This window comes from Stenella coeruleoalba (assembly GCF_951394435.1).
Source record: "Stenella coeruleoalba genome assembly, chromosome: 18".
NCBI classification, from domain to species: Eukaryota; Metazoa; Chordata; class Mammalia; order Artiodactyla; family Delphinidae; genus Stenella; species Stenella coeruleoalba.
In genome coordinates, this window is record NC_137164.1 from 162,084 (window position 1) to 189,666 (window position 27,583).

The 27,583-nt window shown below is 50.0% G+C and overlaps 1 protein-coding gene across 1 annotated transcript; it reads left to right on the top strand.

The window, feature by feature from the left end:
• The first annotated feature begins 734 nt into the window (after positions 1-734).
• On the top strand, positions 735-27,246 carry ATP12A (ATPase H+/K+ transporting non-gastric alpha2 subunit). The gene is made up of 23 exons (XM_079903262.1): positions 735-839; positions 1,399-1,551; positions 4,575-4,634; positions 5,425-5,628; positions 6,397-6,510; positions 7,440-7,574; positions 7,701-7,818; positions 8,079-8,347; positions 9,508-9,706; positions 9,824-9,933; positions 11,598-11,732; positions 15,009-15,201; positions 17,038-17,213; positions 17,923-18,059; positions 20,622-20,772; positions 23,778-23,946; positions 24,041-24,195; positions 25,330-25,453; positions 25,584-25,729; positions 26,147-26,280; positions 26,409-26,510; positions 26,915-27,006; positions 27,091-27,246. The coding sequence occupies exons 1-23, from the start codon at positions 831-833 to the stop codon at positions 27,117-27,119; spliced, it is 3,114 nt and encodes a 1,037-aa protein (XP_079759388.1). The 5' UTR covers positions 735-830; the 3' UTR covers positions 27,120-27,246.
• The last annotated feature ends 337 nt before the right edge of the window (positions 27,247-27,583 follow it).

The window sequence follows — 27,583 nt, forward strand, 5'->3', positions numbered from 1 at the left end:
AAACATAGAGCAGGGGCAGCCACTCTGTGCCTGCAAGACCCGTTCTCCCGGATTCCCAGCAAAGCGGGAATACATTTCATACCAAGTTTGTATCTCCCTACACAGACCTCCCCAGGAGTACACTGCTGCTTGAGCTGCGACGCTGGAGAACCTGTGATGTGTATCTGTAACCAGATGTCGCCGGAGTCTTCCCGTCCCTTAGGACTCAGTGACTCACTGCTGTTGCCCTGCTGCACGGGGGCGGGGGGCAGTGGGGGGTTGGGGGTGGGATTTGAGTTCAAACCCTGCCCTTTCGGGAAGAAGGGAAGGGGGGTGATTCGGACTGTGGGGCAGCCCTTGCGGAGGAGGGGAGGCTCCATCCCCACGGGGCGCCTCGTCCGGAGCCCTCGGGCCTCACAGCGCCTCCATCCCCGTCTGGACCCTGCAGAGGAACGGAGCTGCCCCTCGCAGGGTCTCCAGGTTATCCCCCGGTTCGCTCTGACCCCATCACCGTCCCCTGAAGCCGATTCTCCGATCACCCGGGGCTTCTTACTGCCGGGACACCGGGAGCTGCAATCCCCACCGACGAGCAATTAGGTCTCGAAGAGAAGGGTGGGCGGGGGCTCTCCTCTGGGCGGGGCGCACTGCAGGTCGGGGCGAGGGACCGCACTGCCCACCCAGCCCAAGCGCGCCGGGCGCGCAGCCCGCTGGAGGGGCGGGGAGGGGCGGGCCGCACATTTAAGGCCGCACCGCCGCCCGAGCCGGACAGGCAGGCGCTCGGCTGCCGCAAGAGCAAGGAGCGCGCCACCGGCCTCGGCCCCCGCCCGCCCCCCGGGGCCCCCGCCCGCGCCATGAGGCCGGTGCGTGCAGCCGGGGCGCGAACGCGCGGGGCGGCAGGAGAGGGCGGGCGGGCTCCGCGCGTCTCCCTCCGCTGCGCGGAGACCGCGGAGACCCAGGGCTGCCGGCGTGAAGACGCGAAGCCGGACGCGGGGCAGGGGCCGCGGGGGTCCTGATTCGCAGGCGGCGCGGGGCTGGGGACTCCACCGGTGCGCCGTGGTCCTGAAGCCGCCCCGGCCTCTGAGGCCCAGGAGTTCAGTGGGCGCCCCCGCCGAGGAACGGCGCGCTGGCGTGTGCCTTGGGGACCAGGCACGAGGGAGAGCCTGCCCTCCTGGGGGATCTTGTCTCGAGCCGGGGAAATAACTTGCCCAGCCCTGCGCGCGCCCAGCCAGCCCTCCACCCCGGAGCAGAGGAGGAGAGGGCTCGGGGGACGCTGTTCGCCGGGCGGGGAGGGAGCAGATCCCGGGAGGAGGGGCCGGAGGGAGGGAGGCGCGTCTTCCCTGCAGGTCCCGTCGGGGAGGCCTCAGCTCCGCTTCGGAAAACCCACCTCGGGCCAGCACCGCACCTCTGCTTCTCTTTCAGAAAACAGAAATTTACTCTGTGGAGCTCAGCGGAACCGGAGACATTGAGAAAACGGACAAGGGGCATGACAAGAAGTACGGGGGCCTGAAAAAGAACTGCTTAGAACGCAAAACGCATCAGCCGAAAGAGGAGCTTAAGAAAGAACTCGATCTGGTCAGTTGAGCCAACCGGGTGCCCCTGAGCACTGCCCTCCCCGCTGAGAGCTCGCCCCTATAACCCACCTCCCACAGACGAAAATTCAGTCTCAAGAATTCGAAAAGCCCTGAGACTTGTTTCCTTGTTTTAAAAAAAAAAAAAATGGTGGGATAATATCTGCCCAGGGGTCAGGCCTCTGAAAGCTCCCTGCATTCAGGCTGTAGGCGCCCCCAGGTGAGACTCACTCAGAGGGAGTCTCTGACTCCGGTCCCCACAGGCACGGGCGGCCCAGACCGCTCTCCTTCCTGGTGGCTTCGCCGAGATGATACAAGCAGCTAGCTGATAAGATTGAACTGTTTGAGGCAGAACCACCCCGGAGGAAAACCTAAAGCACCACACTTGCTAGGTTTCTGGGTATATTTGCCCCACGAGAAAGAATTTCAGCTGTAAGAGAGTTGGGCTTGGCTTCAGACAACCTTAGGCTCAGCTGAGGTCCAGTTCTCCGTGGCTGATCTGTGACTGGGAGCAAACTACTTAGCTTTGCTGAAGCTCCGTTTTCTTTAGATAAAATGGGAAATAAACAATTTTTGTGGGTCTGTCAGGAGAAAAGTGAGATAAGAATGAGAGTGTTCTTAATGGAAGTGTTTTGTGGACGTGCAACCCTGTTTCTGGTAAAGCTGGCTGCCCTGGAAAAGAGCTGCCCTGGGACTGAAATGTGACACTGCATCTCAGGAATGCCAAAGGGGAAACTTCTACGTGAGTTTGAGATTATGCTAGATCGTCCCTGCACTTCACTGCAGACCTTAAAGCTGTGATTCTTTGAGCAGCTGGTAGTAGTGTGTGCTCATGTGTGCTACAGGGCCAATTGTTAAACACTCAGGAATTTGGCAAGCTGACTGGTACTGGATTAGTAGCGTGAAGTGTGACTGGGGTGAGAAATCAGTAAATGCTACACATCGGAGCTCTTTATTTATTTTTCCTGGAGAGCGCATTAAACAGCACACACCACTAGGCACTTGTCCATGTATCTTCTGATGACACTTAAGACCACAGCCCTGGAACTGGACTGACCTGAACTGAAATCCCAGTTTGACTGAAATTCAGTTTCCTGTTGTGAAAAATTGGAATTAAAAATGGTACCTACCTCTTAGAGTTGTTAAGAGGGTTACAGAGAAAGCAGGAGAAAGACTGAGATAGTCATTCTTATTTCCTACGTATCTCTAGCAGTTAGGGGCGAAGACATAACTAGTCTTACTTGAAATTGCTAATTATAACATGAATATATATCCATTGTATCATACGCCTGTAAATTACAATGAGAGCCTCCCTTGAGATTGTAGCATTTTGTGAAGATGTATAATACAGAAAACTAATTTCCATAGTATTGGCCAAAGTGTTCCCTTGCTTCCTTGCTGACATACATCTTTCTTTCCCTCCTTTTTCACAACCTTCTCACAAGAATCCTATAATTTGTGACTGCGTACTTGGAGGCCCTTGCAACCCGACCCCTCCAGCAAGTTAGAACCTTGATGAGAACTAGAGCATCCCTGGCTTCTGAAGACGCAGGCAGACAGTGACTCAAGCCTGAGCCACCTGGTGCTGCCCTGTGCTGTTCCAGCAGAGCTCACTCCCGCACCCTGCCCTGCTCTCATCCCCAGAGCCGGGCTAGCAGGAGACGACAGTGCAGTACAGCCCCTCAAAGTCTGAGGTGCATCCATGAAACCGATGGCTCTAATCATCCTTTAACTTTTCTCTGCCCAGGACTTGGTGTACTGTGCACAGAACTGTGTCTTAATCCTTTGACTCCCCAGCAATGCCACATTCAGTTGATATTGGTACAATGAACAAATGAGCAAGGCAGATCAAGCCTCTTTTGTGGGCTTCCCTGGTGGTGCAGTGGTTGAGAGTCCGCCTGCCGATGCAGGGGACACGGGTTCACGCCCCAGTCTGGGCCGCGGAGCGGCTAGGCCCGTGGGCCATGGCCGCTGAGCCTGCGCGTCTGGAGCCTGTGCTCCGCAATGGGAGAGGCCACAACAGTGAGAGGCCCGCGTACCGCAAAAAAAAAAAAAAAAACCTCTTTTGTAACATGAAACTTTTTTGCATATACTTGAGAAAAGAGATGGTTCTGGTACCAGTCACAGTATAAATTTTTGTTTCAGACAATCAGAGTACTAGAATCCTGAATGCTGGGCTTTCTAGGTGGGGTGAGGAAGACTTCGCCCTGGGTTTCCTGCCACAGAAAGGGCTTCTAGTCCTTTAGCCCAGAGATTCTCAGAGGGAGAGGAGAGGGGGGCTTTGCTCCCCAGGGAAGATTCAGCAATGTCTGGACATTTATGGTTTTCACTTCTTAAGGGGGGGCGCTGGTGGCTAGAGGCCTCCACAGCAGAGTTATTGGCCCCAAATGTCAGTAACGCCAAGGTTGAGAGACTCTGCTTTAGCCTAATGATTCTGTGGCAAAATGAGCAAGTGTGGTTGCTCATTTTGGCAGGTGTTTAATCTGGGGGCTTCTTCTCTGACAGTGAACTGAGTCTCAAGTACTGGAATAAGGAAAGGCATGCTTCTCTGCGCCAGACCGCCTGCCCGGTGAGGGCTGCAGGGGTAACAGTCAGGACACGAAATGGTTTGGCACTACTCACAGCCCTCCACGGATCCCACAGTTCAGGTCTGAGTTAAGTGTCCAGATCACTGGTGCCTGGACAGCAGGTGTGCTAGGATTTGCATGTGCTGGAGACCAGACTGAGGTGAAACGCATTGCTTTGCTCAGAAAAACTAAGGACAGCTGCTTTGTGGCAAATGGCAAGTTAAGTCTGAACTGTTCAGGGGTGGCCAGAAAATCCCCTGGCCAGTGACCCGTCCTGCAGCGAGGTTCTCTTCTCTCGCTGCAGTAGCCCCTGGGACAAAGGTTCCTTCTTTTCATCCCACACTCCCTGACCCCTCTGCCTTCCTCAGCGCTACTCCCAGCTTTCGTGCACTTGTCAAGGCTTAGAGTTTGAGTCTTGGAATTATCTAATTCACTCTGTTTTTCTTTTCATGGCCTTCAGGATGATCACAAACTCAGCACTGAGGAATTGGAAACAAAATACGGTACAAACATCATTACGGTAAGTCGTCAGAGAACCAGTGATGGGGAGAGAATCCCAGGACTGTGCTCAGGGTTTGTGGAAAAGAATGAGTGACCTAAAGCTGCGACTCTGAGAATGCCAGCCACCCACATGCCCACCATGCGAGACAGGGCTGGTTCCCCTCGGGAGCTGGCCCGTCTGAACCACAGCCCTGGCCAAGCCCTCTGTTGAGCTGTGTGCTTGGTCACAAGCAGTTCTTTGACTGTGACCGCAGCGAAGCTGTGGTGACCCCAGGAAGGTTCGGATGCTTCCTCGTTGTCATGATCAGGGGTTGCTTTTAAACCCTGTGCCCAGGACGTATTAGGGTCTTATCAAGGCCTCCTCCGGAAAGGGACAAGGCTGCAGGGCACACCACGTGCCTCATAAAATCTCCCACCACAGAAGTAGGGCTTCCTTCTGTGAATTCAAATCTCAAATCTCAAAAGTTTTGGTGTCTTAACGTCAGGAGATCTGGGTGCACCTGTTCAAGTCAACAAGAATACCTGCAGTGTGAGGAGCAGGTGATGCCTGGGTTTCAGGAGTTCGCAGTGGGCGGGGGAGGCAGACGTGTAGGAAAGCGCTCAGCAGCCACGCTGCTCCCCGAGACGGCATGTGAGAGGCCGAAGGGCATGCTGAGGGAATGGCGGAGTCTGACAGGCGAGGCTCCCTGGGTGGTGCAGTGATTGAGTTGGGACGTAGTAACCGCTACCCACCCTCTGCAGAAACGTGACATCCAACCCAACGGGGGAGAAACGTCTGATTTCTGTTTCTTTTGGCTCTGCTTTCTCAGGGTCTCTCCAGCACCCGGGCTGCTGAGCTCCTGGCTCGGGATGGGCCCAACACCCTCACCCCCCCCAAGGAAACCCCGAAGATTATCAAGTTCCTCAAGCAGATGGTGGGGGGGTTCTCCATCCTCCTGTGGATAGGAGCCATCCTGTGCTGGATCGCATATGGGATTCAGTACTCCAACGATAAGTCCTCCTCCCTGGACAGCGTGAGGCCCTGGGGCTCCTCCTGGGTTTGGTGGTAACGGGGGGGGGGGGGGGGCGGTGAGGAGTCAGCACCGTAACGCAAGGGCAGAGCACTGGGCTGGGGTCAGGGGTCCACCGCTGATCAGTCACCACGTGAGTCTGAGAAAATCAGTCATTTTCCAAAGTGTAAAACAGAAATTACATCTGACATTCTGGTGTCTCAGAGGCAGTATGAGCATGAATTTTTAAGAGAGAGAGAGAAACACAAAAGTTCCTTCCTACGTGGAGAAAAAGGATCCCTGTCCACGTGAAGTGCTTTTGGGCTTTCTCTCCTCAAAGCTCTTCTCTCCCTTTGCTGCGGAGAGCTTCTGTGCCTGCTGATAACGGAGGACTGAAACACAAAACTGTACTGGCCGACACGACGCTGAGAGAAGGAAGCCAGCTGAGAAAGGCCGCATACTGCACGATTCCATTGATGCGAAATGTTCAGAGCAGACCCGCCCTGGATGCAGAAAGCAGAGCCGTCGGCGGCCAGGGCTGGGCTGGAGTGGGGAGTGATGGCCAGTGGGCTCAAGGGGGCTTACTGGGATGACGGGTTGTGGTGACTGTTGCACACTGTACCTTATTAACGATCCCTTCGTTATATACTTCAAGTGTGTAAATTGTGTGCCTGCAGTTTACACCAGGACGCTACTGCCACGTCTCTCGCTGGCCATGGAGCACCCTGGCCCTAGGCTCCGGCTCATTCCTGATGCTTGTTTTTCTGATCGATGCCTGTCCCCCTCTCCCAGGTGTACCTGGGCTCCGTGCTTGCCCTGGTGGTTATTTTAACCGGGGCGTTTGCCTATTACCAGGAGGCGAAAAGCACCAACATCATGGCCAGCTTCCGCCAGATGATTCCACAGGTGGGTGAGGCACCCACTGCGGTGTCTGCGAGACTTGAGATGAGCGAGCATCAGGCTGGGGGAGTGGAAGAGCTTGGAGGCCTGGGCTCCCTCCCTGCTGCCTGCAAAGTGACCTAATCTCTGTGGAGCCCCTGTTTCCTCTCCGGGTTTTGAGACGATCAGCAAGATAAAATGGAGAAAAGCGCTTAGTCGAGAGCAAAGTGGGACAGGGGCATGAGGCGTTGCACAGCATCTCCTGTGGTTTCTCCTCAGCGCTGGTGAACTGTTTAGACAAAAGCAGTCCAGGGGGCTCCGAGCGGGAACCAAGGAGGCCGACCTGGGATTCTTTAAGTGTCACCCTCTTTGCTCCCATTTCCCAGCCTCCCCACATGTGCTCTCAGTATGGGAGGCGCCCCCATCCCTCCGCCCACAGGAACCCAGGAGGGGTCCTCTAGGGAGACCATGCACTGCTGTCAGCGTGGCAGGAAAACCGCACCCTCGCTGGTCTGCAGAGCTGCTGGACAGAGGGGACTCTGGGTGGGATCTTCTGTGCTAGGAAGTGGAGACCCTTCTCTCGCGCCATTAAAGTTTTCCCGACCTGAGCAAGATTGTTAAACCCTTTGGCTCAACCTTCAGGAGTCTTCCTGGACCTCCCAGCAGGATCATTCATCCTTAATGGTCTCCCTTCCCGCCAGGCTCAGGGCTGTCGCTTTGCTGTACCCTCCCATGGCAGAATTTTCTGGGTCAAAGAATATCTCCATGAGCTCCTTCTCAAGAAACAATAGTTCTTAGGGTCTTCAGGCCCCAAGTAAAAGTCTTTGTTTCATTTTCTGCTATTCTGACAGCTGTGGGTCCTAGTGCCTCCCTTCCTGAGGTCTGGAGAGGGTGCAGGACTGCCATCGTCGTTCCAGGAGGGAATCTGAGGCCTGGGTCATGATTTTCTTTCGCAGCAAGCTCTTGTCATTCGAGATTCAGAGAAGAAGACAGTTCCTGCAGACCAGCTGGTGGTGGGGGATATAGTGGAGATTAAAGGAGGAGACCAGATCCCCGCGGACATCAGGTTGCTGTCTGCTCAGGGCTGTAAGGTGAGCGTCACAGGCGCCCCAAGGATCGTGCTCGTGACCAGCTGGCTTGCTGTGGTCTTTCCAGGTCTCGGCATAACTGGGGAAGGGACAAGGTGCCCAACCCTGAACTTGTTTCAAAACTTCTAGGTAGACAACTCGTCTCTCACTGGGGAGTCTGAGCCCCAGCCCCGCTCCTCTGAGTTTACCCATGACAACCCCCTGGAGACAAAGAATATCAGCTTCTTCTCCACAACCTGTCTGGAAGGTAAGTCCAGCTGCTTGCAGGACCGCATGTTCCGCTCATAGCGCTTCTCCGTCTTCAGGCTTTGTTTTCCTCTCTTTACCATCACTTGCTGCAAAGCTTCTCCAAGAGAAGACGTGGAATTGAAGAACCTAGAGAGCTGGTGTTTGGCCTTAGTAATGTCATGTGCTGACTGGCCACGTAAGCCACCAAAGAGAGGTCCGTGAGGCTGTGGTCCCTCCTAGCTGAGGACCCCCAGAATAAAATGTCTGCTCCACCTGCAGGCACAGCGACTGGCATGGTCATCAGCACGGGTGACCGCACCGTCATTGGGCAGATCGCCTCGCTGGCTTCGGGAGTCCAGAACTCGAAGACGCCCATTGCCATCGAGATCGAGCACTTTGTCCACATTGTGGCAGGAGTGGCAGTCTCCATCGGCGTCCTTTTCTTCATCATCGCAGTGTCCATGAAGTATTATGTCCTGGACTCCATCATCTTCCTCATTGGCATCATTGTGGCCAACGTGCCTGAGGGTCTCCTGGCCACTGTCACTGTGAGTCTGCACTACTAGTGGTCGTACGCTGACCCTGCTAACATGCCATTCTGCTGTGCTGGGTGAGCGCCCACCACGGCTGAGTCTGCTCCGTCAGGGGCAACCGTGGTACATTCTGAACAGACTGTTTCTTAGAGGGACAAAAAGGATTGTGATTTGTTAATATTTGAATGCAATGTCCTTGAAAACTTATATTTTCATTTTCAGGAGATCTGTCTGCAAATCCCTTAAGATCTAGATAAGACAGCCTTGAACCACCATTTATGGGTTTTCTAGAAGCCGGATACCTCCCCCCACATTTCCACTGTTCTCAAAAGGAAAACAAACCAACAAACTCCTTTGGCAGTTTCTACAGCTGAGGGACTTGAGCACACTTTTTACCTCGCTTCTCTTCCCTCTCAGACTCCCACGGACACACACAAATGCTTCTGTGTGTTCCTGCAGAGCAGTTCAGCCCCTTCCTGTGCTTACGTCCAGGTTCAGCTTTGGTTCTCCCTGCTTAGCTCACCCTTGAACAAGGCCCTTCTCTGCGGTGCGGACCCCCCCCCACAGGCAGGGAAGAGGACCTCGTATCTTCAGTCCTGTGTGAAGGTGGCCTGGCGCCATCCTGAGCAAAGACAGAAGTTTTTGATTCCAGGTCTCCTCTGACTCCAGCAGAGAGTAATTTGACAGAATTGGAGGCAAACAGAACCCTTTGAGATCTGCAGGGTTCAGAGAGAGCGAAGAATGTTTAAATATGGAGCTCTTAAAGTGAAACAAATGCTTCTTGATTCCCCAAAGCAGCAAGGCAGCCCTTTGGGACAAGCCCTTTGGCAATCAGCGGTGGGAGTCCGTCTTACGCGTTCTTGCTTGTGAATGACAGCCAAGGCCCCCTTTGTAATTACACATGACTTGCCTGGCTCTGCGACCTGTGGGCGCCTTAGGATCATTTTCCTGAAGGGGCAAAGGGACAACAGAGTGTTCCACGTTCAATAGAAGGAAGGGCTGTGGCACGTCCACGCATAGGGCTTTACGGGCTTTCTCGGTCCTGGGGCCGATGCGGCTTTACTGCATCTACAACCATACCTGACACCAGTCCAGCTCTACCCGTTTCTGCATTATTGAACCCGAGTTCAAAAGGGTGGTTTTTCTCCAAGCTTCTCCCTCTCTCCTCCGTCTAGGTGGCTCTGTCACTGACAGCAAAACGCATGGCCAAGAAGAACTGCCTGGTGAAGGGCCTGGAGGCAGTGGAGACCCTTGGTTCCACCTCCATCATCTGCTCAGACAAGACGGGGACCCTAACCCAGAACAGGATGACCGTGGCCCATCTGTGGTTCGACAACCAGGTCTTCGTGGCGGACACTAGCGAAGACCATTCGAGTGAGTCTTCGGGCGCGTCCAGCCTGGCCCTGCACTGCGGACTCAGCCCTTGGGGTGAATAGTGCTGTTCGTGGGTGCGAGCCCAGCACCCTTGGCATCCCCTGTTCTTCTTTCCAGATCAAGTCTTTGATCAAAGCTCTGCAACCTGGGCCTCCCTGTCAAAGATCATAACGCTGTGTAACCGCGCTGAGTTCAGACCAGGACAGGAGAGCGTCCCCATCATGAAGGTGAAGGCCCTGCACACGGTCTCAGTTACAGGCAGAGCCACGTCACTTCCTTGTTCTGATTTGGTGCTTGACTTAATCTCTGCAGCTGAGTAGGTTTATGCTGTAAGAGCAAGTCTAATCACAAGACCTGTAGAAAACTTTTTTCGCTGTAACTAGCTTCGAGAAATCTAGAAGTTCTCAGAATATTCACTTGGGCCTTTTGAAAATTCTGTCTCTTTCCAGAAAATGAATGTGCCTTTAAGTTACTTTCCTAACTTCTTTATCAGCTAAGAAGATATAACCAAAGGTTACTTATTACATAAATGCCATTCACTGATGTTTAACATGTAATCGGCTGGAAATAGAGGGAGGGGTCTTAGAGCGTATTCCTCTGGGCTGCCTGGAGCTCTTGTATAATTGCAATATATGAAACTTCTCTCTCTCCTCCCCTCCTTTCCTTCCTCTCCCTCTCAGGAGTCACTGAGTCTGTGTCCTGGCTTTCCTGTTTGCCATCTGTTTCCTTCATTGACTCTTACTTATATTTTTTGTTTGCTTTTCTTTATCAGCCAGCTCATTAATTCTCCTTTTGGCCAATCACTTCTCTGTATCTTTCAAGTCCTTATCTCCAGTTCTAATTTCTCACCCAAATTCCATGCATCTCCAGCTCACTGTGTGTGTTTCCACTTGGAGGTTTTGCAGGCTAGACACTCAACATACTATACTTGTCACCTTCCACCTGTACCCACACTTGCTCCGAGTTAATATCTTATCCCAAATTTTCTATTTTTCTATGCTGCAACCATTTTACTTGTCATCCTTTTGGAAGTCATCTTTAACTTACTCCTTCCCAAATATCTAGTGAGTCAACAAGGCCTATTACTCTTGTTTCAGAACATCCAACTTTACATTTCTGTTATCACTAATACCTTGCATCGGAACAATTGTACCAACCTCTTAACTGGCCTCCATGATTCTGGTTTATCCCTCCCCTGTCTTTCTTGCATGCCACTAATTTTCCTGTCTTTCTTGCATGCCACTAATTTACTTCATTAGTTAGATGGACTACTTCATCTGACTTTGCTCAAGAACTTTCCATGCTTCTCTATTTTCTGCTTCTCGAGTGTAGGCCTCAGTGCTTGCCTTTCGGGGTTCTTTACATCTGCCACATTCTCCGTGTCCACCTGTGCTTCAGCACTCACGATAGAGTTTCCCCACCACGTGCCTTCCTTCACGGCTTTCTGGTTTCTAGAAGGCTTTCTTCTGCTCCTCTCTCTGTAGGTAACCCACCTGTCTTTCTTTCTCTTTTTTTTTTTTTTTTTTTTTTTTTTTTGCGGCTTGCAGGATCTTAGTTCCCTGACCAGGGATTGAACCCGGGCCCTGGCAGTGAAAGCGCGGAGTCCTAACCACTGGACCGCCAGGGAGCTCTCCCCACCTGTCTTTCAAGATCTAGTTCATAACTGCTTTCTTCATGAAAACTTCCTGCTCTCAGAGCTCTCACTTTTCTGAACTCCCCTAATGCCAGCAGGTGGCGCCCTGCAGTTAACAGTCCTAAGTCAGTCACCAATTGTGCGGTAATTGTTTTCTCTCTCCAGGAGATAGTAAGCTTAGGTTACGTGTTGGTTCGTCGCAATTGATCAGAGAAGAACCAGATTATGTGCTGCAACTATTTATCTCTTGATTCGCAGAAAGCTGTGGTTGGAGATGCCTCAGAAACTGCTCTTTTGAAATTCTCAGAGGTCATTTTGGGTAACGTGATGGAAATTAGAAAAAGAAACCGCAAAGTAGCTGAAATACCTTTTAACTCAACCAACAAATTTCAGGTGAGTTTTTCGTCACAGCTGAATCTTTATCATCACTAGAACAGCATTTCCACCTGTGTAAGTATCCTTTGGTTAATATGTATTGTGAATGATACTTGACTTCAAAAATAGTCCTCAGAGATGCAGGGCCTGGACGTCTGGTAAACCCGTAAGAGGTTTCCCTGAAGTAAGTATAGAAAAAGAACGGTGAAGGTCCTGCCGTTCCCACGCGTGATCTATCTGCGTGACGTACACACTCACACGCACACAGACGCAACAGCACCCGCACTGGGTAACTTTGGCCAAGGAGGGGCAGCGGCCACATCCCAAAGGACGAGAGAAGGGTGGGGCATGGGGAGAAGCAGCGCTGCCCCTCGTCTGCGTCAGGCACTTTACGTGCTTTGTCTCATTTAATCCTCATTATAAGCCTGTGACGTAGGACCAAGTAACCCCAACCGAAGGGTGAGGAAACAGGCCTCAGAAAGCGCTGAGGTGACAGTCACGCAAGCATCTAAGTGGCACAAGCACTTTTCACACGTCTGACTCCTGAGTCTGTGCTTTTCCTGCCACAGCACAGAGTCGGGGCAGTTCAGTTCAGGCCATGTTGGTACGCCTTGCCCTTTGTGAAGACCAGTGAGCGCCAGCCACACTGCTCTCCCGTTCTGCCCCCCAGGCAGTACGTAGGGATCTCCTCTCCCCCGTGGCTCAGGAAGAGAATGGTGATCCTTGCCTAGTTGTCACCCCTCATGCCAGGGGTGCCCAGCAGTCATGTTAGGACAAAGGACAGTTTCTAGCCCAAGGTGCTGGCACAGGTGGGATTCCCTGTAGACTCCAAAGCTGAGAGTGGGGCATCGTGACTTGGTCTTTGCATAACAGTAAATTATGTAAATAGGATAACCATGTTTGTGTACAAGTTTCTGGTGATAACCCACACATTTTCTTTTGTTTTTTTAAATTAATTTATTTATTTTTGGCTGCGTTGGGTCTTCGTTGCTGTGCACAGGCTTTCTCCAGTTGCGGCGAGCGGGGGCTACTCTTCATTGTGGTGCGTGGGCTTCTCATTGCAGTGGCTTCTCTTGTTGTGGAGCTCAGGCTCTAGGCACGCAGGCTTCAGTAGTTGTGGCTCACGGGCTCTGGAGCGCAGGCTCAGTAGTTGTGGTGCATGGGCTTAGTTGCTCTGCAGCGTGTGAGGTCTTCCCCGACCAGGGCTTGAACCCGTGTCCCCTGCATTGGCAGGTGGATTGTTAACCACTGCACCACCGGGAAGTCCCGCCCACTCACACATTTTCTTTGGAAGGAATTTAGGACTGGAAAATAACTGTGGCGCAAACATCTTTGTGGATGATTGAACAGTAAAAAATCATGGTTAGCAAAACAGACAACTAACAATGTATGATGTAAAATGTAGAGGAAATCAGATTTCTGTTCAAAAATGTAGTGAAAATAGAATGAGTAGCAATTCTAAAATAATGATTGTAACAATAGTTATCATGTGCTAATTTCCACACTTCTCACAACAATTCTGTTAGACAGTAGAGAAGGAGGAAACAGGACATAGCCAGCCAGGGACAGAGCCAGGACTCAGGCAGACCCAGGGGACCATGCTCTTAGGACTAGGCAGGATGGCCTTCCAACCATGAACGAGACTCAGAGTCCCCCCGGGGCTCTGTCTCCTCCAGGGAAGGCTTCCTCGTCGTGTGAGATGTGAGGAAAAGCGGGTTCTGTGAGGCCTCGTGTACGGAATGTTGAGGGTTGGTCTAGAAAGGAGAGGGTCCTTCAGAAGAGGCCAAAGAGCCTCTGGGATGCTGTTAGTGCCATTTTATATCCGCACACGAGCAACACTCAGCACTAAGCAAGGTGGTTGGGTGTCATGACCTTGGAGGGTCTCTGGGGCCTCGTTCAACCCAAGGAAACAAAGTGGACAGTCTTAGAATAGCAGTTCCCCAAACTGAGACTGGTCCATTAAAATATTTTCCATAGTTTATGGCAAATTGAAAAATTAGGACAATATTTTATAAAATTTTATATAGAGATGAAAGAATTGAATTTAGAAGATTATCCTTTATGTCCTGCATGGTTAGGGCAGGGACTCTGGGGCCTGCTGGCCAGAATTCAGGTCCCACCTCAGCCCCCTGCTAGCGGTCACTGAACTCTCTGCACCTCAGATTCCTCCCTTGTAAAAGGCAGTGATAATGGTACCCATGGCCATAGTTTTGAGAATTAAATGAGTCCATTTAATTTCTGGGCACTCAGAACAGTATACACAATAAAAGTATTTATTATTTCTACTTTAAGTGTTAAAATGCCCTACCTTTCAGAAAATGATAGTGACAGTAGGTGGAGGTTTTTGGTTCGGTTAGTTGGTTTTTTTAATGTCGCTACTTGGCAATGTGAAAAAAGCTGCAACCTTGCGTTTGCCCTCCATGTTTTTTTTTTTTTTTTTGTACTCATCTCTGATATCCAAAAGTCTATAAACTACTGGTTTAGAATCAACTGGTAGACCCAAAATGATAGAATTTTTCTTTGTAACTTACTCATTCTCTCCCAAACACTCCAGCTTCCTAAAATTCTTTCCAGGGCTTAGAAGGGTACCTGGTATAAAATAAGGTCTAGACTTAGCCACTTTATTATTGTCTATAAATTTTTCCACAGTTTTCCCGATTATCTTATTAGGGTACATCTAGAAGTAGAATTGTGAGGTCAAAGGGTAATGATGGTAAAGTTGTGATTCTTGTTACTTAGCTGTCCCCCCAGAGGCCTGAGCGTGAGAGGCTGTCCTCACAGCCCTCACGTCCTCTGTCACATCCAGGTAATGACGCTGCCCACATGCCTGACTGAGTGCAGGACGTTTCGGGTCTGCAGGGAGGGCAGTCAAGGCAGGAGGTGAGACAAGGCAGCTCCCAGCCCTCTGACCCCACGGTCGCCCCAGGAGATCGTGTTCAAGGCAGCAGGTTTCACAGGACGACAGCGCATCGGGCCTCCCTAAAGCAGCCAGTTTCTGTTTGAGAGACAGGCTGAGTTTCCCCCTGCGAGACACCCTGATTCAAATTCAAGGTGTCCCCCTGGGCTGGGACAGAGTCTAGCTCTCTGCATATTGCTTGGGTAGAAAGGACAGAATGTGCCTGCAGAGGACACTCCTTCTTTATAAATCAAGGACCAGTAGCCAACAGAGAAAGGGGTGTTTTTAATCTTGTCGTGTTGCTCATTTAAAGATGTGTCCAGTTCAGGCCCTTAGTAGTAAAGACGGTGTCATTGCCCGATGCCACACTGAACACGCTCGACCCCTTTCCCCCGCAGCTCTCCATACACGAGACAGACGACCCCAGTGACAAGCGTTTCCTCATGGTGATGAAAGGGGCCCCCGAGCGGGTCCTGGAGAAGTGCAGCACCATCATGGTCAACGGCCAGGAGCAGCCTCTGGACAGGAGCACGACCAAGGCCTTCCACACGGCGTACATGGAGCTGGGCGGCCTGGGGGAGCGCGTGCTGGGTGAGCAGAGCCCTGATCCCGCCCGTGAGGCCCGCGGCTCTCTGCCGGCCTCCGGCACACGAGGAGACAGGCCTGCGATGTAGCGGAGTAGCTCTGGCGTCCACTTGAGTCATAAAGGAGAAATGGTCAACGTACAAGAGACACCGTGTGATGGATAGTGTGCGGGGCGGTCCCTTCCAGATCAGGGAAATCTGGGAAGTTACCGTGGGACGGGTTGCATTTCATTCTGGACTTGGAGTGAGGGAACTTGAAGGGAGGTAGGGAGCGCACTCACGCAGAGGGAACCTCGTGGGCCAGAGCACAGCGGTGGGAACGGATGGAGTGGCACGCGCCTTGTCGAGGCTGCAGGTGGACGAGGTACCACGGTCCTGGGACACAGGGCTAGGAGGGTCGTGTGGAGGTCGGCTTGCAGCGCCCTTCTTGGCGAGGACAGGAGCAGAGTAGGTCTCAGCAGGAGGTGCTGCCCTCACTCAGGCGAAAAGGGATTTGATCCCAGGCAACGGGAACGTGAAGGTCACATACAGAGACTGTGGAGGCACAATTGGTAAGACTTAGCAGCTAATTAGAGGGGAAAAGTAAGTTTAAAAAAATGTTGAGGGGCCTTCCTGGTGGCGCAGTGGTTGAGAGTCCGCCTGCCGATGCAGGGGACACGGGTTCGTGCCCCGGTCTGGGAAGATCCCACATGCCGCGGAGCGGCTGGGCCCGTGAGCCACGGCCGCTGAGCCTGCGCGTCCGGAGCCTGTGCTCTGCAACGGGAGAGGCCACAGCAGTGAGAGGCCTGCGTACCGCAAAAAAAAAGAAGAAAAAAAAAATGTTGAAGCTTCCCACTGAGCAGTTAGGGAAAACGTACTGCCAGTAACTGAGAGAAGGGGGCGTTAGAGGTGGAAGGAACCTTAGAAGCACAGCCACCGTGGCAGAAGCCTGTCAGTGGCAACGTAAGGGGTATCACAGGACATGTTCTGCTGGGAGAATCGGGGGCCGTCGAAACAGCAGCTCTGAACGACAGGGTGATGGATGGGTTCAAGGTAGCAGAAGTTCATACTGACGATAAGGCTCATTAAACATTGTGAAAGCTCTTGCCAGTAGAGATGGAATCTGTGGAATGTGTGTTTCTAAAGGACATTTGCGTCTGTAAAGCAAATAAAATACATAAGTGAGTTGATAATGCTTGAGGCGCGCCCCACAGCAACAAGTAGTCTTTCAAGGCAGGATTGCTGCCCGTCTGAGTTGCTCTAGGACCCTCACGTTTGACCTTTCCCTCACATGTGATTAAAGGCTGAACATCATGCCCTTCCCCTGACGCCCCAGTTCCTTCCCCGGTTTGCGCAGGAGCACATTTTGTTTTCTCTGCCGAAAAGGGCCTTCCCACCGCCTGTCCTCCCTTCTTTCCCCAGGAAACATCCGACTCCTTGCTCAAGAGTGAGCTCACATGACCTCCTCGGTGAAGTCTTTCCTGTTCTCAGGTGGCTGAGCGTAGCCCTGCTCTGTGGTACTCACCACGCTCCGGGCTCTTCATCTCTTTGTGTCTGTCCCCCACTAAACTTCAACCTCTTGGGAAGTAAAGGCTGTCCACTTCTGGGCTTTCTGTTTCCAGAACATAACAGAGAACCTAATGGGCACAGAGTAAATTATTTTGGGATGAAACATGTCTTTCCTAAAAACAACATGTGTTATGGAACTGAAGGAATTAAACAGTTCTGGTTAAACTCTAAAGGACTGAGAGTGTATGAAAATGTTCCTTCTTTCTTTCATTCTTTTTTCTTTGTTGTTGTTCCTTCTTTCTTGTGTCATTTCTTATCCTAGTTTCATTGACTCCCAAATTTATACCCATTTCAGGTTTCTGTCATCTCTACCTGCCAGCAGACGAGTTTCCAGCAACCTATTCATTTGATGTAGACACAATGAACTTTCCTACTTCCAACTTCTGTTTTGTGGGCCTCTTATCGATGATCGACCCGCCTCGGTCCACGGTCCCTGATGCGGTCACCAAGTGCCGGAGTGCAGGGATCAAGGTGGGACTTACACATTCCTGAATTAACAAGTCCTCCATTGATGTTGGATCCCTTTCTAGGAACATTTGTCATGGGAGAGTCAGTATTTAGGTCTCTTCAACTAAATGTCATAATTCCCCTTTTTTTAGTCTCCACTTTCACTGTACTAAGATTTCAGTAACTGTCCCATAAAAGCAAAGTGATTGTGTCTGTGTGGAATAAACCACAAGAGTAACTGCAGCGAGCAGAAAGCTGTGTCCCTGTGCCATGAGGTGGTCACATCTTGCCCTAGACTGTGATAGACAGTAATAGGTTTTATTACTTAATCTCGAGGTCCAGCTTCCATACTCCATTTCCCTCATGATATAAAAGCCAAAATATGAATTCCATTACCGTGTAAATTGCAAGGCTGTGGAGCATCACGAAGCTGCCCAAGGAGACATCCTGTCAGCCCTTTCACAGATAAAGTTATGTCCGAAGGAAAGGCTGGATGTCAGAGGAGGAAATGTAAGAAGCTTAGGAGCAAGGGTAGATCTCGTGGGATCAGTGTGCCCTTCAAAGACAGCTGCTTCTTTGACCTAAAGATCAAGGACGACTCATTAGGGCAAAGCATAGTCATCCCTAGCCGTGCTGTACGGGGCCATGGTGGAGCAGGCGATGCCGAGTTGTCCCTGCTCAGGTACCTGAGCCCCTCACCGTCTACATGCCCTTCTCATTGTTTGTGTTCTAGATCATCATGGTTACTGGCGATCATCCAATCACAGCCAAAGCTATTGCCAAGAGTGTAGGTATCATTTCCGCCAACAGTGAGACAGTGGAAGACATTGCAAAACGCCTCAACGTTGCTGTGGCACAGGTTAACAAGCGGTGAGCTCGGAACCCACCCAGCAGAACTCAGGTTCTTAGCCACGGGGCCCTGTTGCCTGTAAAGAGCCATGCTGTGGGTGCAAACCCCCTTCCTGCCAGACATCCTCTCAGGGTTATGCGAGGCTGCTTTACTCTATAACGTATGTATCCATTCCTTCCTCAAAATTGGATTGAGCACCGGACATGTGCCAGGCATGGTACTGGTGCCATGAGGGTTACCTGTATGCATGTCTTGTATGAAATTTCAACCCAATGAAGCAGATCTGAAAACTTAAGTGCCTAACTTAGCGTGAAGAAACTGAAGCAAAGACTTTACAGGAAATTACCAGCCATTGATGCCGTTGTGTAATCAAGAATATTGAGAACACTTTGCATTCCATGTGCCCTCCCAGTCTGCATCTTGCGTATTTATTCCATTGGCTTCGTAATGTGTAGCTATGGAAACATACTTCTCTTTACTTTTCACTTGGTAGTAAATAGAATGGAAGCTTCGTAAGGAAAGACTGGTTTTCTTGTGTCTCCTAATTCTTTAAATCATGTTCATCCTTTAGTCCAGTCATCTGTCCATTTGTTCTGTATTCTTTCAACAAATAATTGTTGAGTGCCTAGTGTCTACCAGGCACTGTGCCAGACACTGGAGCTATAGCAGAAACAGACCAGACACTCTCCCCACATTTGGGGAGCTTTCCATTGAGCCAGAGGGGAAGAAAAATAAATTAATTGTGATGTGGTAAGTTCAGTGAAGGACACACAGGGACAAAGGAGCTGGCAGTGGGAGCCTGGACTGTTGATCATTTATATGAGTCAAGGGCTCCAAAGTCTTAGTTTGAAAATTAGTGTCATTGGCTTTATTATACTTTCATGCATGTGGGGAAAAAAGGGAAAAACCAAAGAACCTCTTCTAGTTTACCCAAGCATTTATGCCTTTTAGGAACACAGAGCTGTCAGGTAGTGAATTACTACCAGGGCAATGAATTACCAGTTAAGACAACCAAACAGTTGAACGGCCTCTGGGCACAGCAGCAGTATCTGAAGTCTAAGGGTCTTCCACCGCTCTTTTGTGTCAATAGCATTCATCTATGAAGACAGGTTTGGAGCTTTTGTTTATCTGTTTTGATTTTTTAAATAGTAGGATTATACTTTTTCCTACAAGTTACCACACAGGAGAGAGGGGTGGATGCTTTGTGAACATTTTCAATTGTCCACTGTATCAACTCCAGCTTCATGATCACAGAATAACATTTTTTGCAGCTCTGGGGAGAAAGGAAACACCCTTTCTTTCTTAACTTACTTTTATTTATATATATTTTTGTTAATAAATTTTTTTATTTACTTTTTTATTTATTTATTTTTGGCTGCATTGGGTCTTCGTTACTGAGTGCGGGCTTTCTCTAGTTGTGGCGAGCAGGGGCTACTCTTTGTTGTGGTGCGTGGGCTTCTCATTGCGGTGGCTTCTCTTGTTGCAGAGCACGGGCTCTAGGGGTGCGGGCTTCAGTAGTTGTGGCGCGCAGGCTCAGTAGTTGTGGCGCACAGGCTTAGTTGCTCCGCGGCATGTGGGATCTTCCCGGACCAGGGCTCGAACCCGTGTCCCCTGCACTGGCAGGTGGATTCTTAACCACTGTGCCACCAGGGAAGCCCCATATATATACATTTTCTTACCAGAATATAGGAAGACCTGTAGTTTGAGTCAAGTGCTAGAATTCCAATATTTAGCACCGATAGGAAAGAACAGACCTAAAAAAAAAGCTCAGAACTTTTAGAATGAAAAAAGCATGCAGTGTTTTGTACTAAAGGATGTTTAAGCTGAGATTAGAAGGCTGGAGTGTTCACCAAGGGAAGGGAAGTCGACGTAGCAGGACGTGTGAGGCCTTTGCACGGAGAGTCCGGGGGCTCAGAACTGAGAAGCCTAGTGGGCTGCTGGCAAGAGTCAGAAGGGACGGATGGCATGGGCTGCACCCAGCCCTGCAGACCGAGTAGGGATTCCGGGGTCTGCTCAAAGCACAGCGGAAGCCTCGGGAGAGCGTTCACAGGGGACAGCACAGTCAGATCTGCACATAGTTTCTAGAACCTCGCTTTTATAGTCAGCAGTTGAAAGCTTTCCTCAAAGAAGACCTCAATAAACTTCTCTCCCTGCATGGCTCATGGCATAGCAGACACTAGAAATAGGAAATGACAGCAAAGAATTGTTACCCATGTGTTTAGGCATACGCTGGATTCTAGGACCCAAAACGTACAAACAGGCAGGTTTTTTTACCCTCCTTTTACTTGTTGAGTAAAGCATTGCCCCGGGAAGTACCACCTCTCACACATTCCTGGAAGGAAATGGCTAATTGGCTTTTTCCTACTGTTGAGTGACGCAAGGAAATGCCTTATTTGTCAGCCTTGGTTCACTGTCTTGAAATGAGACCAAAGTATCCCGAGTACTCACACACCCGGTTATCCCACCAGAGGACTAGGTGTCAGGACTGTGGGTTCCAGGTAAAATCAAAGAGGTTCAGCCCACCTCCCGCCCAGAACAGTGTTTCAGCCTTGAGCCTCAGCCAGTTCCTGCTGCCCTTCTAGGGACGCTAAGGCCGCTGTGGTGACCGGCATGGAGCTAAAGGACATGAGCCCGGCGCAGCTGGACGAGCTCTTGGCCAACCACTCGGAGATCGTCTTTGCCCGGACGTCCCCCCAGCAGAAGCTGATCATTGTGGAGGGCTGTCAGAGGCAGGTGGGTGGACGCAGCACTGGGGGAACCTTCCAGGTGTGTCACCATCCCACGGGGACATGCAGCGCTGAGCGCTGGGCCCCCATCCTCACCACCCCACATCTCCACCCGTCGGGGCTGACCCTCTGCTCACCTTGGGGCCTTGTGACAGGGAAGTTTGGCGCTATGGGGGATGTGAGTGGACGCAGAACAGAAAGCGCAAAGCCATAAGACAGCGTACCCACTGTCGCCTGCACACACACTGGGTTTTTTCCCTCCAGTTTTGTGGAGATACAATTGACGCACAGCACTGTATAAGTTTAAGGTGTGCGGCATAGCAATCTGACTTGCATATGTCATGAAATGATTATCACAGTAAGTTTAATGAACAGCTGTCTCATATAGATACAAAATTAAAGAAAAAGAAAAAAGAATTTTTTCCTGTGATGGGGACTCAGGACGAATTCTCAACAGCTTTCCTGTAATGTTGTGTGTTACATCCCCAGCACTCCTTGTAACTGGGAGTTGGTGCCTTTGACCCCCTTCCTCCAATTCCACCTCCCCTCACCCCCCACCTCTGGTAACCACAAATCTGATCTCTTTTTTTATGTGTTTGTTTGTTTGTTTGTTTTTACGTATAATTGAGCTACAACACTGTTAGTTTCTGGTGTGCAACATAATGATCTGATATTTCTTTACAATTCAGAATGATCACAACAATTAATTCAATTACCACCTGTCACCTTACAAAGATATTACATATTGACTGTGCCTCCCACGCTGTACATTTCACCCCTGCCACTCATTTATTTTGTAACTGAAAGTGTGTCTTCATCCCCCATGCTTGTTTCACTCAACACCCCCACCCTCCCCTCTGGCAACCACCTGTTCTCTGTATCTATGACTGTTTCTGTTTTGTCATGTTTGTTCGTTTGTTTTGTTTTGTAGATTCCACATATAAGTAAAATCATATGCTATCTGCCTTTCTCTGACTTATGTCATGTGGAGCATAACACCCTCTAGGTCCGTTCACATTGTTGCAACTGACAAGATTTCATTCCTTTTTCTTATGGCTGAGTAACAAATTTACACACCACATCCTCTTTATCCATTCACCTATTCATGGGCATTTGGGTTCCTTCCGTATCTTGACTATTGTAAATAATACTGCAATGATCACTGGGGTGCATGTATCTTATCTAATTGGTGCTTTTGTTTTCTTCAGAAAAATACCCAGAAGTGGAATTGCTGGATCCACTGGTAGTTCTATCTTTAAATTTCTGAGGAACCTCCATACTGGTTTCCATAGTGTCTGCACCAATTTACAGTCCCATCAACAGTGCACAAGTGTTCCCTTTCTTCCATATCCTTGCCAACACTTGCTATTGGTTGTATTTTTTTTTTGTCTTTATTAAATTTATTACAATATTGCTTCTGTTTTATGTTTTGATTTTTTGGCCACGAGACACTTGGGATCTTACTTCCCCAACCAGGGATTGAGCCCACACCCCATGCACTGGAAGGAGAAGTCTTAACCACTGGACCGCCAGGGAAGTCCCTGGTTGTCATTTTGATAACAGCCATTCTCACAGGTGTGAGATGGTACATCATCGTGGCTTTGATTTGCATTTTCCTTATGATTAGTGGTATGGAGCATCTTTTCATGTGCCTGTTGGCCACCTGTATATCTTCTTTGGAGAAATGTGTATTCAGGTCCAGTTTTTAATTGGATTGTTTATTTTTTTAATGTCAGGTTGTATGAGCTCTTTGTATAGTTTGGATATTAACCCCTTGTTGGATATATCATTTGCAAATATCTTCTCCCATTCAGTAGGTTGCCTTTTTGTTTGCCGATAATTGCCTTTGCTGTGCAAAAGCTTTCTGGTTTGATATAGTCCCACTTGTTCACTTTTGCTCTTGTTTCCCCTGCCTGAGAAGAGAGATCCAAAAAAATATTGCTAAGGCTGATGTCAAAGGTGTACTGCCTATGTATCCTTCTAGGAGTTTTACGGTTTCATATCTTATATTCACATTTAAGTCTTTAATCCATTTTGAGTCTATTTTTGTATATGGTGTGAGAAAGTGGTCCAGTTTCATTCTTCTGCATGTAGCTGTCCAGTTTTCCCAACATCATATAGTAAAGAGGCTGTCTTTCCTCCATTGTATATTCTTGCCTCATTTGTTGTAGATTAATTGCCCACATTATTGTGGGTTTGTTTCTGGGCTCTCTGTTCTGTTCCATTGATCCATGTGTCTGTTTTCTGTGCCAGTACCATACTGTTTTGATTACTGTAGCTTTGTGGTATAGTTGAAATCAGGAAGTGTGATACCTCCAGCTTCGGTGTTTTTTCTCAAGATTGTTTCGCCTATTTGGGGTCTTTTATGGTTTCATACAAATTTTATAATTACTTATTCTACTTCTGTGAAAAATGTCATTGATATTTTGACAGAGACGGCATTGAGTCTGTAGATTGCCTTCGGTAGTATGGTCATTTTAACAATATTATTCCAATCTAGGAACACAGTGTATCTTTTTATCTGTCTGTGTCGTCTTCAGTGTCTTATAGTTTTCCGAGTACAGGTCTTCTGCCTCCTCAGTTAAATTTATTCCTAGGTATTTTATTCTTTTTGATGCAATTGTGAGTGGGATTGTTTTCTTCATTTCTCCTGAGAGTGCGTTGTTAGCGTATAGAAATGCAACAGATTTCTATTTACTAATTTTGTATTTATTAGTTCTAACAGTTTTCTGGTGGAGTCTAGGATTTTCTTTGCTTAGTCTCAGGTCATCTGCAAACAGTGACAGTTTCACTTCTTCCTTTCCAGTTTGGATTCACATTGGTTTTAATTATTCACACACATCTTGTTTGGGGCTTGTTGCTCTTGCTTCTGGGATTTGCTGTCTTAATCTTTCCCCCCAAACCCAAAGCGGGCCTTCATTTTGCCTCTGGCTGACCTCGCGGCCTCAAGACAAAGGGAGTGGGTGGCCCCTGCCCAGGCTGCTCACTCACCTCCTCTTGGTGTCCCCACAGGGTGCTATCGTCGCTGTGACAGGGGACGGAGTTAACGACTCCCCGGCTCTAAAGAAGGCAGACATCGGGATCGCCATGGGGATAACGGGCTCTGATGCAGCCAGAAGTGCAGCCGACATGGTCTTGCTGGATGACAACTTCGCGTCCATCGTCACAGGGGTGGAGGAAGGTGAGTGGGGTCTCAAGGGGTCTTAGCGAGGGCTGGGGCCGCCTGCAAAATCAGAAGCGAGTCCTGTAAGGAGAAACGTAACGTCTTTGCCTAGGTCGCCTGATCTTTGACAACCTAAAGAAGACTATCGCGTACACCCTGACCAAGAACATCGCTGAGCTCTGCCCCTTTCTGATCTACATCATCGCTGGGCTTCCCCTGCCCATTGGCACCATTACTATCTTGTTCATCGACTTGGGCACGGACATAGTAAGTAGCCCTAAAGGGAACAGCGTCTGATAAGTTCCCAGGTGATGGAAACTTCAGAGTCATTACCTTCAAGAGCAAGAGATGCACTAAATCAATGCTTCTCAAACCTCGACGTGATGGGGCCTGAAGTTCTGCATTTCTGACAAGCTCTTAAGTGATGCCGAGTTTGCTGGTCCACCAACCACACTTCAGAGCAAAGGACTAGAGAGATCTGTCATATGTTTGAAAATTAAAACCACTGCCCTCCATATAAGAACTTTTCAAGACATAAGTTCTTCACCATTCCGAAAAAGCATGCCATCAGTCAGTTTCAGCTCACATGCCTCCCTTTTCTTTTGAGAAGATGCAGCTGTCATCAAAGTAGTCCCTGTACTGCTGGGGGCCCAGTGGCTGAAGTGATAACCCACAGCCGCTCCTCGTTAAGTAAAAGGATCTGTGACCCCGAAGCCCCTCACCAAACACAGTAAGAAGTAGCCACGATTAACACTCTGTAAAGCTGCACGCTGACCTACAGTAACGTCACCTAAACCCTCTCCCCTTCTCGGACGAATCCCTTTAAGAAAGCTTCGTGGCAGTTATTCCCGTGGCTCTGGCTTACACAGGTGACAGGCAGCAGCAGAACTCATAGCCCTGCAAGTTGCCGCCTCCTCCCTCATCTCATAGGACAGCTGCAGGGCACCCTCCACGCTGCAGGGGGCTGGGGGTATCTTTACCTTAGTGGGGAGCTGAGGCCCCAGAGCCTGCAGTCAGATCGCTTTCCAGGCCCTTGAAGTTTGCTCATTTTCTCCACTCTAGTGGTTCTTCCAGGCATCACCGGGGACCTGGTTAGAAATGCAGATTCTCTGCCCTCCAGCGGGGGAGGACCTGTGAGAGGACCACTGGTCAGTGGCGGGGCGAAGTGGGAGAGGACAGAAGGAGAGAAAAGTGCTTTATAACTAGCATTGTTTAGAACTGGAAGCACAAGGCAATGATCAGAAGCCGACTGACTCTTAAATTCTCTACAGATGATGCACCCCGAGGCCCGTACCCTGGAGAGACCAGTTGCCTAACCCCATAGTCCCTGGTTATGCAGCCGCTGTCCCCTTGTGTCATAGTGTTTCAGGGCCGGGCCTCACGGGGTCTCTCTCCCTCTAGATTCCCTCCATCGCCCTGGCTTATGAGAAAGCTGAAAGTGACATTATGAACAGGAAGCCTCGCGACAAGAAGAAGGACAGACTGGTGAACAAGCCACTTGCCGTGTACTCCTACCTGCACATTGGTGCGAGGAGGGGCCTCCCAGAGAATTCTTTTCGCCTTGTGGGGCAGGGTTGGGACGTGAGGAGGAACCCAGAGGAGAATGAGGTCGGGGCAATTCTGAAGTCATTACAGCACCTCTTCTGTTCTTTCAGGCCTCATGCAGGCCCTGGGAGCTTTTGTTGTATATTTCACCGTGTACGCACAGGAGGGCTTTCGACCCAGCACTCTCCTTAACCTCCGGGTGGAGTGGGAAAAGGGCTATGTGAACGACTTGGAAGACAGCTATGGACAAGAATGGGTAAGGGCGGGCCCTCCAGCAGTGTCCTCCTGGGAAGACCGTGAGGGGACAAAGCAGGTGACAGCTTTCTCGGTTAACGGGGCTTGTGGGCCCCTTGGTCACAGCGGTTTGCCTCTTTCGGGGCTCAGCTCACCTCTCGAGTTAGGTGCCTAGAGCGCACCTTTTCACATTAGCTTTGCGATAGGTGTGTAAGAGTAACCAGCCAACATTGCCACAGTTGGGCCAAATCCATTAAGTTAGCATCTTTTCCTGCTCAGCTGGTTAAAGGAAAGAAAGGTTTCTTTCCAACCACAAGGAGGTGATCCTCGCTCAGTCTTGGTAAGGGGGAGAGAGTAGAGGCTTACAGCAGTGTGCTGGTGCCTCCCTGAAGTTTCCATCCTGGCCCTCATGGACTTCTCTTTCTCTGGCCGTTGACAGACAAGCTACCAGAGGAAGTACCTAGAATGGACGGGCTACACAGCATTCTTTGTTGGCATCATGGTCCAGCAAATAGCAGATCTGATCATCAGGAAAACCCGGAGGAATTCCATCTTCCAGCAGGGTCTCTTCAGGTACGGCCGGCATCCACCCTCATGGTTCAGCCTGGGCCTTTGCTGCAGGGATGACGAGGCGTTGACTGTGCTGGGTGTGTGGGGCTGAGCCTGGGAGTTCAGAATCTGTTTGCTTTTGTGTCTTACAGAAATAAAGTCATCTGGGTGGGGATTGCCTCGCAGGTTATCATCGCGCTAATCCTCTCCTACGGCCTCGGGAGTATCGTGGCCCTGAACTTCACGATGCTCCGGTGAGGTTCCCTTCAACAGTGGGGAGGGAGGAGTGAGCCCCCATCTGCTGTCACAGCCTAAATAATCACTAGGGTTCCAGAGACTCTTTCCCCTCAAGTCTTTCAAAGGAGGTAAAATGGCACCGGTTTTATATCAGTCCGAGCCTTTGACCCGCTCGTTTTTTTCAGAAGACGAGGTGGGTTTTCCATCCCTCACCATCCCATCTGTACCCTCGTCCGGCAGACCACTTCCCAGGCAGGCGTTGTTTCTAGTGGTCACGGTCCAGTGTGGTTTTACGCTGTGTGACGCAGTGGCGTCGTTCTCTCCAGTGAGGCTGGGAAGTGACCGAGAAGCTCCTCCACTTGTGGGGCGGGCCCCCCTCTGGGTGCGTGGGTCTCACCTCCCTCCCTCCGCCCCCTCCCAGGCCTCAGTACTGGTTCGTGGCTGTACCACACGCTGTTCTGATCTGGGTGTACGATGAGGTGCGGAAACTGGTCATCAGACTCTACCCTGGAAGTAAGTAGTAGTATGATTTGGGGGTCTCTGTCTAGTGCAACAGACTCCCCTCAGTTTCTAGCTTACTGTTTTCTACCTCTATAGGCTGGTGGGATAAGAACATGTACTATTAAGACCACCTTACTTCCCGAGCCCCCAGCTGCACGTCAGAATGTTCTTCATCTTCCGGCTGCCAGCTGGGCGATTGCAGCCGTGGGGACATCGTCAGAACGCGTTTAAGAAATGACAGAACTGTAGGAAAGATGCTCACTAATGTTTTGTAATTTAAAGCAGAGATTTAACTGTTCATACATGATTTTAATTTATATATCTATCTCGTTATTTTAAAATATGTGAATTTCAAGGGAACGGTGTAGGGAAGCATGGCGTGTTTATATGTATATAAAGGTCACTCGTGTTAAATAATCTCGGGTAATCCAGACATCTGCTGGGGTCTCGCTGTCCCTTAATTCTAGACAGGACTGCTCAAACCTCCATTCCACACTCTGTTAAAAGTCCAGTGACCTCCCTAAGATTCCTGTGAATTCCCAGGGAATTTATTACTTCACAGTCACCTTGCTCAGAAAAGGCTAATTCA

Excerpts from the sequence above, each read along its gene's own strand:
- ATP12A (XM_079903262.1), top strand. Across the intron at positions 9,934-11,597 it reads AGAGCGTCCCCATCATGAAG|AAAGCTGTGGTTGGAGATGC; the intron begins GTGAAGGCCCTG and ends CTTGATTCGCAG. Across the intron at positions 17,214-17,922 it reads GCCGGAGTGCAGGGATCAAG|ATCATCATGGTTACTGGCGA; the intron begins GTGGGACTTACA and ends TTTGTGTTCTAG.